Raw genomic sequence first — 15,903 nt, forward strand, 5'->3', positions numbered from 1 at the left:
CGTTTGAAAAGTTGCATCATTACGACGTCGGACAACATTACAAGCCTTCTGAGGCTGACTTGCTCATGAAGTTTGCATGAATTAAGACTAGCCCATAAGGCATTTATAAGCATAGGACTGCATGTTATTCTATCCTATGCATCTCGGACACCAGTGAAATCTGAGACTTTATCATGAACTCGTTTTCTACAACATAAAGTTACATAGGCCCGTGTATGTTTCAAAATTACACTATATCCCCCTTTGTTTCATAGGTTATTATCATGTCTGTAGTTAGACTACACATTTTTTTAAAGAAAGATCAAATCGACGTTTTAAAAATGGAAAGAAGTTAGGCTAGAAATTGTTTTAATGTTCAAACCATTCGTGCCATTCATTCAAGCATATTGAATGAATTCTCCTTATGCCACATTTATTGAATTGTAGTTATACCATTTCCTTTCGCAACGACTGTGGGATGGAAATCTCAGAAATGTTTTCTACCGAATGGATTGGTCTTTTGTGAGGATTAATTAATCTTTAGCCTAGTCTACATCGTCGTCCTGAGAACATGCCTTTATCAAACGGGGCTCCTTTTAATATAGCCTAGTCAAAACGAGAAACACATTTGGTTCGCCGTGAAATTGGAAGCATATTGCTATGAAAGCATATTTCTAAAAGCTCCACACCCAAACATTTCGCAAACACCTTATTATCACACAGTCCCCGACACCCCCCATCAAATCTTAGATTTTCTGATTGTGGAAAAAAAAGCCTGCTATGTTCTTCCATTATATCCTTCAGTTTCCTCATCTGTATATGTATTTATGTGCGGAACAATGAGGCAAATGTAAGCATCTCGATGCGTTTATTTTTCCAGGCAAAAGTCAATATCACCTTCACAGTTTTTTTTATATAAAAAAAAATGCCATTCAACAAAAGTGAGTCGTTTATGCATGCGATCCATATTCTAGTTCAACGATTAAACAAAGTGTTCAATCCATAGGGAAATTAGCCAAACCTAGGCTAAAGCTTCTGTCTCAATCAACGTTAAAGAATATTAATATTATTTGCCTCCTCTGAAATAGGCTATTTCTGAATAAAAAAATAAAAAAAACATTTATTTTTATTTGCATCTGTTAATACTGGTTTTGGAGATGTCAATTTGTATTGTTTGAAGATGTTAGTCATTTTTTCATTGTCAAAGCCGACAATATTATCTACCCGGGTTTAGAAGGTGGATATAGGCGGCAGAACATGCGCAGTGGCAGTTTGTGCCATATTGGAATGAGGTCGTGAACGACTAGGCGGAAAGAGACGGCATCTAAAACCGACTTGAAAAACTATTTACTGGTAAGAATCAGATTATGTAACCAAATACTCACATACTATATTTTGTTTATTACGAGCTTAATATGATATAATGCATTTTGATGCTGTCTGCGTCTTTTTTCCCGTCTCTAAAAAAGATGACTCGGGCTCGGTCGAGTGCAAGCGCCCTTATTGCTCGCTACAGTGTAGCTAGCCTATTGCTCAAGCCATGACGTTCCAGTAACTTGACTTGGTCACAGACGTGTTTAGCATGTGCCGACTCAGCCGCATTCGACTTGGTGCATTTGCCATCAGAACTGACCTATTTGGAATAAACACAGAGGCTATGAAATATGTTCTTTCTTGCATTCTGTGTCCTTCTCTTTATTGCACGTTCCAGTGTGAAAGTTGGATCATCGGCGCTCGTGCCTGTGCAAAGCTATTGCGTTAATAGCTTGAAAATTATTGAAAGCGTCTATCGAGAATTCCCCGAAAATGTTGTTACGGAACTTAATCCATTTATCGCTCCTATATAGTAAAGGTTGCAAGATTTATAATAGACGACTCTGGTGTATTTGACTTTAAATCAAATAGGCCTAGGAATCCTTTAGATTTCATTTTAATTTTATTTCATTGTTGTTGTATGCCTAACAGATAAATTATGCTATAAACATTGCCATTTTACACGTAGGCTAATCTAAGCACTAAACTGACTATTTCTCTCAACTATAACTCTAACTTCCCAGTTATGCAACTTGAGTAATCGCAGCAACATTGTTTCAATTGACCTTTTGCTATAAACTGCAACATTGTTTCAATTGATGTGCCATATAGCCTAAAATGCAACATTGTTTTATTTGGCTTGCCGATGAAATATCAATATGAAGTGTTTTTTGCATAAAAATGTGATTTCCACTTCTGCCGGCCAAGCTCGTCTATGGGCATTAACACGAAAATTCCAGTTCAAATGACAGTTTCAATACTGCGCTTTATGGGGACAACAACTGTCTTCTGACGTGCGAGGGGCACTCGGGCACCACAGTTACATTCGGCCACTATTTGACAATGGCAACATACAACACTGAAATACAATCTCTCAAATAACAAGAAGCCTATGCGTAAGCTAATTGCTGACAATAAGGATTCATAAACACATCGTGTAGGCTAATATTGTTGTAAACTTGTTATACTTGATGAAAATACTCCCATTAGTCTAAGGTTATTCTTGACATAAACCCATGTCATCAACAGACGTCACTTTCATTTACAGTACATTTCTCAAACACTTGTGTGTCCAATCAATGCATTTCTTTAACTTGCATTTCCTGCCCAGCGACCACTCAGTGTGACTCAGAGGACTTAATTCAGTCAATGGCATGTTAAGCACTGATCATATGATCCAATAACTGCTAGGAGGCGGTTGTAAAGATCAGCGTGTGTTAGTGTATGCATTCTAGTTTCTCTTTCAGGGTGAGTCAGTGTACATTCTGCTAGAGAGAGTCAGGCAACCAGTCTGCTGGTGGTGTGTGTGAGTACTGGGTAGGCCTCTATTAAACCATGGGGGAAGTTGTTAGTTTTCCTGTTCACTTTGGTGATTAAGTAACATTTTGTTTCACAGAATGACCTGTGAATTCCCTGAAATTTCAGCATCAAGAAATAATTTCTCATCAACCCCCTCCTTTTCTCAGCTTCATTCATATATGTCATATTGAAATAATAAGAAAAAAACTTGCTGACATTCTTTTTCTTTCAATCAACAAGTTTGAAAATATTTTTGGGGAGATAATCAGTTATTATAAGGCAGCCCAACACTGAGGGCTGGCTCTTTGTCAATAGCTAAATGGCTCTGCTGCTCTTTTCATCCTCCCTAGTGTTTGAGACGTGAGTGTGACCTCAAACACAATGAGGCCCTCAGCTGTGTGTGTGTGTGTGTGTGTGTGTGTGTGTGTGTGTGTGTGTGTGTGTGTGTGTGTGTGTGTGTGTGTGTGTGTGTGTGTGTGTGTGTGTGTGTGTGTGTGTGTGTGTGTGTGTGTGTGTGTGTGTGTGTGGGCAGCAGGGTCGTGGGTGAAGAAGGGCTGATCCTGGGTTACGTGGGTCGTGGTGTCCGGGCCGTGGTCAGGGAGACCCTGTCTGATGGCTGTCTCCTCTTTAATAGAGACATCAGACATGACAAAGACAGGCCTGACAGCCCTGCTGAATGGAGCAGCAGTGACAGAGCAGATATCCTCCGCATCCTTTACACAAACCTCTCAGCTATTGTCATCTCTAATGCTCTCTCATGCCCAGTATATAAATGCTATTTCTCTTGTTGTGTTAAGTTAGTTCATCCTCTTTGTTGTCACAGAGTGGCTATCGGCCTACAGCTCAACTTTGTTTCAAAGTTGTGGTATGTTTGAGATATCTTTGGCCTCATTTAGCATTTAAAAAATGATTAAGTCCTCTCTCATACTTTTAGCAACTTAGCAAGGTCCTTTTGTATTAGCAAGGTCATTTTGTATTTTAAAAACACGTACCTAAATATTCTCTGTGTCACTCTTCTCTCACGCACACTAACTAAACTTTGTTTATGCTTCCATTTGCTAAGCCGCCCTCCCCATCCCAAAAACAAAATGTAAGCACTGGACACATTCAAATGACATCCCTAAGACCACCTATGCCACTTTTACTAACAGCCTACTATGCTTTCTTGCTCTCCTGGTTTTGGCTGTCAAACCGATTTAAAGAATGATGTCCAACTTTTCTAGATAATAATCTGTCTTTCCTTTCTTCCCCAGAGCTTCTAGACTTGGTCGGTAGGAGGAGCCAACATGAGTCATGAGTTGCTGGAGTCCGGTGAGTAACAACATGGACCTGCAGCTTTGTTACTGGTGGAGAGGGCTTTTTGACACAAATAACAGAATTAACCTGTGTGTGTATGCGTGTGCGTATTTGTGTGTGTGTGTGTGTTGCAGATGGAGACTCTAGTCAGGATGTGTCTGACTTTAACTGGGATGACTATTTGGAGGAGAACGGGGCAGTGTCTGTGCCCCACCATGCCTTCAAACACGTAACTACTGAGACTATTTACACTCCTCATAACCACACACAATACTCATACAATGTTGATCAATAGTTCACCTTATAAGAGCTTTTTATATACCATTCTCCCCAGGTGGACCAGGGCTTGCAGACGGGTCTGACTCCAGGTATGAAGCTGGAGGTGTGTGTGCGTTCAGAGACCGACCAACCCTACTGGGTGGCCACCATCATCACCACCTGTGGCCAGCTGCTCCTCCTGCGATACGAAGGTTACCACGACGACCGCCGTGCCGACTTCTGGTGTGACATCATGACGGCTGACCTCCACCCCCTGGGCTGGAGCCGGGAGCAGGGCAAACCCATGAGACCCCCCGAGGGTGAGGGAGCTAGGACTGGGGAGGGAACTCACTGGGATGGCTGTTGTGAATTATCTCTTCCACGCCCAACTAGTTGTACGAGGGTTATTAAGGGGTTATTACAATGAAATCTAGACCTGAGTTTTTAAAAGACATTTCCCAAGCTTGTTTTTATATTCCGTAACCATGTCTCTCCATCGCCCCCCTCAGGTGTGAGAGAGAAACAACCAGACTGGGAGGGCATCCTGGAGAAAGCCCTAGCGGAGAAGTGCAGTGCACCTGCCAACCTGCTGGAGGGGGTGAGAGGGGCTCAGTTATAAACTGGAACAACTGGGAATGTATGCCAGATAAGCAAGGGTTTTGAACTCACTTTGTATCAGTAAGGGTATTTCTGAGTGTAATCCAGCATGTCCTTACTTGTGTGTGTGCCCGTGCACTTACGCGTATGTGCTCGTGTGTGTGTGTCTATAGCCCCAGCGTGGTAAGGACCCGGTGGACCTGCTGTCTCCAGGCTGCAGTGTGGAGCTGCAGGACAGTGTTGACCCTGGGGTGGCGTGGGGCGCTGAGGTGGAGGAGAACATGGGTGGCAGGCTGAGACTACGCCTAGTAGGCACAGAGAGACTCCCTGATACACACTCCACCCTCTGGCTCTACTACCTGCACCCCCACCTCCACCCACCTGGCTGGGCCAAACAGCGCGGTTGCACCCTCAGGCCTCCTTCAGGTAAACTGCTCTTTTCAGAAAGATCTTGGGTGAATTCAGTTTCAAGATGCAAAAAGCTAAATGTGATTCATGAATAAATCTGAGGTTGTGTTTTTTTACTGTTTAATAGAATAATTTGTGTGTGTGGTTGCTTGATTCAGCCCTGGTCCCCCTGCACACGGAGGAGGAGTGGGAGGAGGTCAGACAGAGGATCAGTAATCAGCCTCATGATGAAGCCCTCTCTGAAGAGTTCTATAAGGTAAAGGCACTACCAAGCAGTATGTACTAGCACTACAAGGGTCTGTGGAATACCAGTGCAATATTGATCTAATGAGCCATCACTGTGTGTGTGTGTGTGTGTGTGTGTGTGTGTGTGTGTGTGTGTGTGTGTGTGTGTGTGTGTGTGTGTGTGTGTGTGTGTGTGTGTGTGTGTGTGTGTGTGTGTGTGTGTGTGTGTGTGTGTGTGTGTCTGCGTGTCTGCTTCAGGACCGGCCTGCCATTGCTGCCCACTGCTTCACTGAGGGGATGAAACTGGAGGCCGTTGACCCTACGTCCCCTTTCTGCATCAGTCCTGCCACCGTTATCAAGGTGACAACCTCTTTACTGGCCCAGTCTCACCTCAGGCTCCTAGAATTGTCGGAATACGTTCTTCTCGGACCAGAGATGATTAATATGACTGGGTTGGATGATGGCAGTACTGTAGTGAAGGCACTCCAGCCCACCCAACAGTTTCAGCTATATTGTTGTTGCATATTCAGTCCACTCCGATCAGTGGTCACCACAGGGCTAGGAGAGTAGAGATTTGCTAAGATAAATCCTAACATAGTACCCATGTAAACTCTGGGAGCCTACCCACCAAGTAGAAATTGAAGTCATTAAGATACAGTATGGTAGTGTATGTGAGGCTAGCTTTGGGTGTGATATGCTTATCACACAGCATATCAAGGGTAGGGTAAATACTGCATAGAGCAGACATGACCCACTGGGCACACACTGATTAAACTAACGTGGAATAGAAGTTGATTTGATGTCTGTGCCCAGAGGGGAGTGTGATGTGATACCCTACCTCTCCTCTTCAGGTGTTCAGTGACGAGTGCTTCCTAGTAAAGATGGACTGTCTCCGTGGTGATGATTCGGGGTCCTTCCTGTGTCACAGGGACAGTCCTGGGATCTTTCCTGCCCAGTGGAGCCTTAAGAACGGCCTCCCGCTCAGCCCCCCTCCAGGTGATGAAACGCTAGTAACATTTTCAGAGCTACTTTTAAAAATGTGCTCAGTTATTATTTTTTAGGATTTATCTAATTGTATTGTCGTCTCTCTCTCCGGTTGTGTAGGGTACCAGGGGCAGGACTTTGACTGGGCAGACTACCTGAAACAGTGTGAGGCCGAGGCAGCACCACAACACTGCTTCCCCACAGTGAGTCAAGCTCTGTCTTACATAGAGCAATGCATGTTATATAACATGAGTGTATAGCATGGGTGAACAGGGGACATGAATAATCTCTCTCTCCTGATGTATCCCTGTCTACCTCTCAGGAACAGTCTGATCACAGCTTTAAAGAGGCCATGAAGTTGGAGGCAGTCAACCCACTCTCACCTGAGCACATTCACGTGGCAACGGTAACCAAGGTCAAAGGGCAACATATTTGGCTTGGCCTGGAAGGTGAGAACCTGTAGCTACGCATCTTGGCCCAGCGTTGTCCGGGTTAGGCCGTCATTGTAAATAAGAATTTGTTCTTAACTGACTTGCCTAGTTAAATAAAGGTTACATAAATAAAATAATCATATCTGGGCCCTGCATTTTTCAATCTTAGTCTGGGACCATTTGAGTGTGGGGTTGTGCACACTGATGGTATTAATATTAGATAATGAATTAGTTCTGTGGGTCTAAATCAGTCTCTTTGTGTCTAGGGCTGAAACAGGCTATACCAGAGCTGATAGCTCATGTGGACTCGTTGGATATCTTCCCTGTCAGCTGGTGTGAGACCAACGGTTACCCCCTGCTGTACCCCATCAAACCCAAAGGTGGGTGTCCCAAAATAAGATAACGTTGTGTATCTCTCTCTAATTTGAAGGGGAGCCACTAGCATGCCACAATATGCATGGAAGTTTTAACCATTGCAGTCGCCGTATTTGACAGTACTCTGTATAGTTTCAGTAGAGTTTTATTACTGGTGATTATACATTGTCTTACAGTTGAAAAGCAGAGGAGGATTGCTGTGGTGCAGCCTGAGAAACAGTAAGTAGGCCTATGGGAAAGGAAGTAATCTATCATTGGCTGGTAATTGGTTGTTTGTCCACTTTTGATTGGTTAACACTTCAGTCTCATGCACTTTGACCCCTAACCTGTATCTTTGTCCCTATAGCCGAGCACCACCCAAATCCACAACACCTGACACACTCAGGCTGCAGTTGGCCAGCCAATCAGAGACTGGTGAGTGTTTCTCATGTAGACATACCAGAGAAATACCTTATTAAGGTTTCTGACGTGAGGCACAGCTCTTACATTCTGTGTGATGTGTTTGTGTACAGGACAGGGGAACGGAAAGTACTGCTGTCCCAAGATTTTCTTCAACCACCGCTGCTTCTCTGGCCCCTACCTGAACAAGGGCCGCATCGCTGAGCTGCCCCAGTGTGTTGGCCCTGGCAACTGTGTCCTGGTTCTCAAAGAGGTGAGGAGCACCTGGGTGGGATTGGAACAAACATAGTACATTATGTTAGGGCTGTGGCGGTCATGACATTTTGTCCGCCGGTAACTGTCATGCAAATGCCTGTTGTTCTTACGTTAATTGACCTTTAATTAACATAAACACCTTAAGCATCTTCGGGATTCCAAGCTTACAAGCTGCTGATGCGGGCGTTTGGAACATCTAGGCCTACATTTTAAAAAGTCGAAAGGAGTGGCTATTGTGTTGAGCGTAAAAGTGATCATTTGAAACAGGTCCTATAGGCTACACTTAATTTAGTGTTAATTGGTAACTTTAGTTGTGATAGGTATACAAACCATACAAATAAAAACATATGGGCTGCATGATGCGAATCTATATTGATGATTTGGAAAAAGTTGGCAAAAAAGGCATGCGCTCTAATCATTGCGCTTCCCGCAGAGAGAGAGAGAGAGAGGGAGAATTGCATTGCTGCTCTGATTGTGTAGCAAGCAAGTTGGTAGATATCTAATCAGTGGAAGATGGAATTAAAATGACAGAATGAAAAGTGAAATGAAAAGGAAAGGCTACAACGACCAAAAGCCAACAAGTAGGCTGCTATTTATAATCTGAATGGAGTTGTTGTTATTTGTAGGCTAACTGTCGGACTGTGAGAAGCGCAGTAGCGTTATGGCTAGCCTCAATTAGCCTAGTTAGCTTGCTTCTCTCTGTTTGATGCAGTCAAGGCAGATAGGCTACTATGCAATCGGATGGGTGATAAATAACTAGCAAAAAGTTAGTCTACTAGCACTAGTGGTTGCTGTCTCTTTCTCCCTCTATACCTGCTCCGGTGCTCCTAGCCTCCGGTGGTCCGAGCCTGCTGCGTCTTACTCACACACATCGCACAGCCCCTCCCTTGCTCCATAGTAGTTATGTGCCTCTCTCGCTCCCTTTCTCCCTAGCACCGGTTAATAAAGTAGCAAAATAATTGGCTTTTCTGATCGTTGTCTTCAGGTCAGTTCGGAATGGGGTTTAAAATGTAATGATGCATATTGGGTCCAGGGCTTTCCCATGTCCATTTCAGAACGGGACCTCTAACTCCCACCACCATTTGTCCTCATCATTCAGATTATTTAAATTCAATCATAAAGTGTTTAGAAAGTAATTAGAGTGACTATAGAGCGCTGAGTACCAGGCCATTAGTGAGGGCCGTTAGTAAGTTGCGACCAACGGTCACAGGTAATTTGACTGTGGTCATGACTCGTCACTCTCTGTGTGGTGGTAATACGTTCACTATGATGTTATAGCTGTATTACATTACACTAAAAAGTCAACTAAACTACTCTAATCTCCTTAGGGCAGTTGGTAATAGGGCGAAATCTTGCTATCCCAGAGACCACTCCTGACGTCCCACTTAGACTGGGAACAGTATCCATGCTAAGCCCTTTATGTCTCTCTCCATCTCCCTGTGTCCTGTCCAGGTGTTGACTCTGCTGATCAACTCAGCCTACAAGCCCAGCCGGGTGCTCAGGGAGCTGCAGCTGGACCAGGAGGACCGCTGGCACGGCCATGGAGAGACACTCAAAGCCAAGTGAGGAACGCATGCTCTATCATAACGTCATTACAATCACCTAATGCACTTTCTACATAGATTCAATCTAAACTTTTCTGCTCATCTTTGTGGTTGAGTTGATGATTGAAGTGTGTATTGGGATTGGCTAAGCTCTTCTAGCGTTGCTAACCTGAGCATCTGTTCTTGACCGGCAGGTACAAGGGAAAGAGTTATCGGGCTACGGTGGAGATAGTGCGTACAGCAGATTGTGTGGCGGAATTCTGTAGGAAGACCTGCATCAAGCTGGAGTGTTGCCCAAACCTGTTTGGACCTCGCATGGTTCTGGAGCGCTGCTCAGAGAACTGCTCTGTGCTCACCAAGACCAAATACAGTACGTGTGACCTACTCAATTGCTCTAAATCAAATACATATGAGTAAAACCTGGTGTTCAGAAATCAGGTGTTATGGAGATAAAGAGGCAATCATTGCTGCTATGTAAGGAGGGGAATCAACAAATAGGGGACGCAGTGTCTGTTTTATGTGTATTTCGTTATGCAGCTACAGTGCATTTGGGAAGTATTCAAACCCCTTGACTTTTTCCACATTTTGTTACGTTACAGCCTTATTCTAAAATTGATTAAAATGTATCAGTCTACACACAATACTCCGTAATGACTAAGCGAAAAAAGCTTTTTAACTCAATTTTTTTTTTTGTACAAATAAAAAACAGACATACCTTATTTACATAAATATTTAGACACTTTGCTTTGAAGCTCTAAATTGAGCTCTGGTGCATCCTGTTTCCATTGATCATCCTTGAGATGTTGCTACAATTTGATTGGAGTCCATCTGTGGTAAATTCAATTGATTGGACATGATTTGGAAAGGCATACACGTGTCTATATATAGTCCCACAGTTGACAGTGCATGTCAGCAAAAACCAAGCCATGAGGTCGAAGGAATTGTCCGTAGAGCTTTGAGACAGGATTGTGTCGAGGCACAGATATGGGGAAGGATACCAAAAACCTGCTGCAGCATTGCACATCCCCAACAAGACAGTGGCCTCCATCATTCTTAAATGGAAGAAGTTTGGAACCACCAAGACTCTACCTAGAGCTGGCCACCCGGCCAACTGAGCAATTAGGGAGGAAGGGCCTTGGTCAGGGAGGTGACCAAGAACCCGATGGTCACTCTGACAGAGCGCCAGCATTCCTCTGTGGAGATGGGAGAAGCTTCCAGAAGGACAACCATCTCTGCAGCACTCCACCAATCAGGCCTTTAGTGGCCAGACGGAACACACTCCTAAGTAAAAGACCCATGACAGCCCGCTTGGAGTTTGCCAAAAGGCACCTAAAGGATACTCAGACCATGAGAAACAAGATTCTTTGGTCTGATGAAACCAAGATTGAACTATTTGGCCTGAATGCCAAGCATCACGTCTGGAGGAAACCTTGCACCATCTCTACAGGGAAGCATGGTGGTGGCAGCATGATGCTGTGGGGATGTTTTTCAGCGGCAAGGACTGGGAGACTAGTCAGGATCAAGGGAAAGATGACCAGAGCAAAGTACAGAGAGATCCTTGATGAAAAACTCTGCCAGAGCACTCAGGACTTCAGACTTGGGCGAAGGTTCACCTTCCAACAGGACAACAACCCTAAGCACACAGCCAAGACCACGCTGGAATGGCTTCGGGACAAGTCTCTAAATGTCCTTGAGTGGCCCAGCCAGAGCCCGGACTTGAACAACTCTGGAGAGACCTGAAAATAGCTGTGCAGCGACGCTCCCCATCCAACCTGGCGGAGCTTGAGAGGATCTGCAGAGAAGAATGGGAAAAACTCCCCAAATACAGGTGTGCCAAGCTTGTCGTGTCATACCCAAGAAGATTCAAGGATGTAATTGCTGCCAAATGTGCTTCAACAAAGTACTGAGTAGAGGTTCTGAATATTTATGTAAATTTGATATTTCAGGGTTTTTTGTTTTTATAAATTTGCAAAAATGTCTAAACTGTTTTTGCTTTGTCATTATGGGGTATTGTGTGTAAATTTATGTGAGGGGGGAAAACGATTTATTATATTTTAGAATAAGGCAGTAACGCAATAAAATGTGTAAAAAGTCAAGGGGTCTGAATACTTTCCAAATGCACTGTGTATGTTGATTATAAAGCATTGGCTGCAGAATGCTTAGGAGGACTGAGATTGGAGTATTGATGTGTTCTCTGCAGCTTATTACTATGGTAAGAAGAAATGTAAACGAGTGGGCCGCCCACCAGGGGGGCATTCTAACCTAGAAGGAGGGGTGAAGAGAAGAGGTAGAAGGAGGAAGAGGAGAAAGCAACTATTTGTCCATAAGAAGAGACGCTCCTCAGCCTCACTAGACAACACACCTGCCGGTTCACCACAGGTAACAGACACACTCGCACACACACACACACTCACATCCAGATATCTTTAAACTGAACCATCCCTTTCTCTAACACAGGGCAGTGGAGATGAGGAGGATCTGGATGATGAGAACTCTCTGAGTGACGATACTGGCTCTGAGCTCCAGGATGATCAGGACGATTCAGAATATTCCATTGGGAAGTCTCAACCACCCACCCCATCCCCCTCTCCTCCTGCAACGCCCAGACCAACCCGAAAACGCAGGAAACCTCGCTCCCCATCTTACTCTGATGATGAGAACCACCCACCTTCACCAAAGGTAGACTACTGTAATTTTACTTTTTGTTTGTTCGCTGTGAATAGAAGGTTAGGTGTTTTGCAACAAAACCAATGCGTGCGCAACTATGGGGCAAAACTGACAGTTTGGCTTAGATTGTTGATAACATGTTAACTATATTTCGTTTCCAATGTTTATTGAAAACATAAATACATTTGCACAATGAGCACTTGTTGTCCCTCAAATACATTGTTACAGTTGTTGGTTAGCTAGCTTGCAAGTTTTAGCCATATTAGCATAGACATCAGTCAAAACACCTCAAAACAAGACATGGTATCAAGAACAAGATCAAACTAGCTGAAACGAGCCACCTACGATTCCCCACATAGCAGCTTCTTGTCATTGTTGCTAGCTAAAGGGCCATCCAGAATCACATCACACAACCTTCTGCCCCATTGAAGTGTGCACATTGCTTTATGTGACTTTGTCAGCCAACCCGTCTCTATATATAGTGTGAGGAATTAATTAACTGCATCGCTGTGTTCTGCAGAGCTCGAGAGGTGAGGCTCCCCAGAAACTGTGTTTGGACACCAGTCCCCTGGAGTGGAGTGTGACTGATGTGGTGTGTTTCATCAGGACCACCGACTGTGCTCCCCTGGCACGCATTTTCCTGGATCAGGTAATACTCACACACACACATACACACACACACACAGAATCATTATCTCGACTGTATAACAAGCAGTGCTTGACTTGGGCCGGATCTGTCTGGAATGCCGTACCGGCACTTCTAATTTTGTGGGAATTGCGTACCGGCACCGTTATAAAAACAAAGTAACCTATTGCTGGCCCAGATTCACACACCAAGTCAAAAAAGGTTGGTCAAATCGGAATGAAGGCGTGATCTTCATTGAATAGCAATGGAGAGTGAGCATTCATTTCCTGATTACTCTTTGTTCAAGTTTATTTGTCGCTAGTCTGTGAATCTGTGAGTGACAGTAGGCTGTTCAAGATTATGCAGATTGAAAATTAGGCTTTGTAAAGTCATGAAAAGTCATGGAAATTAGTTTCATAATTGTTGTTTATGTAATTCATGAAAGCACACTTTTTAAAATATGATCAATCAATTAAAAAACGACATATCAGCCATTATCGGAATGACCCTTCAGTGTATGTCTGTGGTGCTTTGTGTGTGCCAGTGCGAGTGGGCCGTTGCCTGAGGAGAGAGAGCGTGACATTTCAGCAGCAGGAATGCTCTACCGGCACTGTAGAGCCTAAATAAATCTGCGTAGTTGGAAAGCTGTGATTCTCCTCTATTAAATAGTAGCCATGTAATTGCGACAACTTAAAAATATTTTAATAATAGCCTAATTGACAAATAACTTGCTGTGCATAGATCTCCTCCAAAACATGAATATTTGAGCCTTATATATTAACATGTCTAGTTAGATACCTTGCTTTGAAGTAGGCTACCTTATCCATTTGATCCCTGATATATTGAATGAGGGAATCATTTTATAAAGACAAAAGTATGTTTGTAATGTTGAAAAAGCCAAGCCTGCACACCCAGGAGCTCTCCAGATAGAGGGTTGACCACATGTGACTAACAGTGCAGTTCTATGTGGGGTCTAAGTGCCTTGATCAAGGGCACAACGACAGGAGGTGGTAGGTCTACATGGGATCAGACACAGCAGCTTTCGAGTGTCAACAATGCTTAACTTTTTCATGTAGGCTATAATAATAGTAATACACATGTGGTTAAAAGTCATGGAGAAGTCATGGAAAATGTGTATAAACCATTAACGGTGAATAATTAGAGGTCTCTATAGTATAATGTAATTTGTGAATTTCGGTGAATGTAGTCTAATGGACCGACTTGGAAAAAGACAGCTCCTGCACTTTTTCCATCCCAAGTCAAGCACTGGTGTACACTGTGGCCTAAATCCATGACTATTGTTGTCTAACTCCATGGCCGTGCTTGTGTTTTCAGGAGATTGATGGACAGGCTCTGCTTCTGCTCAACCTGCCCACACTGCAGGAGTGTATGGACCTGAAACTGGGACCAGCCATAAAGCTGTGTCACCATATCGAAAGGGTCAAACTTGAATTCTACCAGAAATTTGCTACATAGCTGAGGATTCTGAATGAAATAAACATTACATACAGTCAGTAACATTAAATGACTCCATAACTGATTTCCAGCTGGACATCCTTTGAACCCTGCACCCAGGCCCAGCACAACAGCAGCAGTCATGCATGGACATCAGATGGATCAAGACTTTCATTTTTTCCTGTTTTTTTCCTGTGTAATGGTCAGAAAGGGTTCTGCCTCGTTGTATTCTAGGTAAAGACACCTTAACATGGATATTCATGTTCAGGTTTATCTCACCCACAATATGACTCCTGGTTTCATTTAATCAACTTGACAAGCGTTGACAATGCAAGGATTTAAGCACAAAGACAAATAAACCATGTACTATATCGCGGTATGTAAAGTGTACATAGCAGGGTGAATTTGTATATAGTGTACATATTTAAAAGCTCTTCTAGTGCAATAGGGTGATTAATGGTAATAGCCTGATTTTCTACTAAACATATTTGCTTTGAGAGTACCTGTGCAAAGGTCTTATTTCAAAATGTAGACATACATTTGAGATTGGAAACCCACAGAAAGAGCAATCCCCACTGCTTGACAGCCTTTTCGTCTTCTCAGAGAGGGATTTTAACATCTAAAATTGAAGACATTATCTAGGGCCTGTAGTAAAGCATTAAGATGTAGGGGTTTTTGGAGCAAAATTCAAATAAGTATAAACCAAATATTGGGACCTTTTGTGACCCTTTATATATTTGTATTGTTTTACCTTTTACCTACAACCATTGGTGGACTACTGTGTGGGCTTTATTTTCGGGAGCCATTCTAGCTGTCATTGCTGTGTTTGTGTTTTATTTCCCCTAATTTACCTGTCTCTGCCATTGAGATCTATTACTCTTACAGGAGATAAAACTGGAATTTATTAATTTGATTTTGTCTATATGTTTGTTGAATATGATTGCTATTTTAAGAGAATGTGGAATTAAAGCCTGAATCTCATCCCAATAGAGAGCAATAGTAATGGCCTCTTTTTTGCCATGGTTCATTGGACAAAACCTATGGGAAAATGTCGTTTTTGTAGGGTTTTTGGATAAATGCCAAAAATAAGGTGTGTGGTAAACACAGGCTTAGGTCTTATAGGTTTTGTTCTACGAGATAATCAGCTAACGTCACTTTCTGTGTATTTTGAAGCACGTATGTAATAATTAAAAAACATAAAGCTTTCATGATTAATAAAGGTCATGTTAACTGACTGATATTATCTCATATAGAACATAACATGTAAGATTTCCTAAACCTCAGACAAAATTGTCGGCGTTTATCCCAAAACCCTATTATTTCCCCATTCATTTCCCCCATAGCAATGGCTGAACGAACCAGAGGTAAATCATTTCCGGGTTTTCGGATTTGAAGCTGGCGAGCTCTATGAGTTCAACACGGTTCAAAATCTTTCCAAGCTACACTTCCCATGATACCGTTGTGTCACGTCGATCACATTAAACCTTTACGTAATGTCAACATGAGTGGGCAGTCTGTGTGTAATCATTAGTCCAAACAGTTTTTGCAACGAAAACGAGAGTTTCTATTGGAC

General features: G+C 43.1%; 1 protein-coding gene across 2 annotated transcripts; it reads left to right on the forward strand.

The window, feature by feature from the left end:
* The first annotated feature begins 1,246 nt into the window (after positions 1 to 1,246).
* LOC129851046 (scm-like with four MBT domains protein 1) lies at positions 1,247 to 15,835 on the forward strand. Of its 2 annotated transcripts, none has more exons than XM_055917216.1 (21): positions 1,247 to 1,332; positions 4,065 to 4,122; positions 4,242 to 4,336; positions 4,442 to 4,685; positions 4,875 to 4,963; positions 5,136 to 5,388; positions 5,529 to 5,626; positions 5,854 to 5,955; positions 6,447 to 6,591; positions 6,700 to 6,782; positions 6,902 to 7,028; positions 7,277 to 7,390; positions 7,562 to 7,604; positions 7,732 to 7,799; positions 7,898 to 8,037; positions 9,492 to 9,601; positions 9,778 to 9,953; positions 11,784 to 11,962; positions 12,041 to 12,262; positions 12,771 to 12,899; positions 14,211 to 15,835. In XM_055917216.1, exons 2-21 carry the CDS (start codon positions 4,098 to 4,100, stop codon positions 14,349 to 14,351), a joined length of 2,583 nt encoding a protein of 860 aa, XP_055773191.1. In that variant the 5' UTR covers positions 1,247 to 1,332; positions 4,065 to 4,097; the 3' UTR covers positions 14,352 to 15,835. The 2 variants fall into 2 exon arrangements, with proteins under 2 accessions (XP_055773191.1, XP_055773192.1); XM_055917217.1 differs by having other exon boundaries at positions 11,832 to 11,962.
* The last annotated feature ends 68 nt before the right edge of the window (positions 15,836 to 15,903 follow it).

This window comes from Salvelinus fontinalis, chromosome 3, assembly GCF_029448725.1.
Source record: "Salvelinus fontinalis isolate EN_2023a chromosome 3, ASM2944872v1, whole genome shotgun sequence".
Lineage (NCBI taxonomy): Eukaryota > Metazoa > Chordata > Actinopteri > Salmoniformes > Salmonidae > Salvelinus > Salvelinus fontinalis.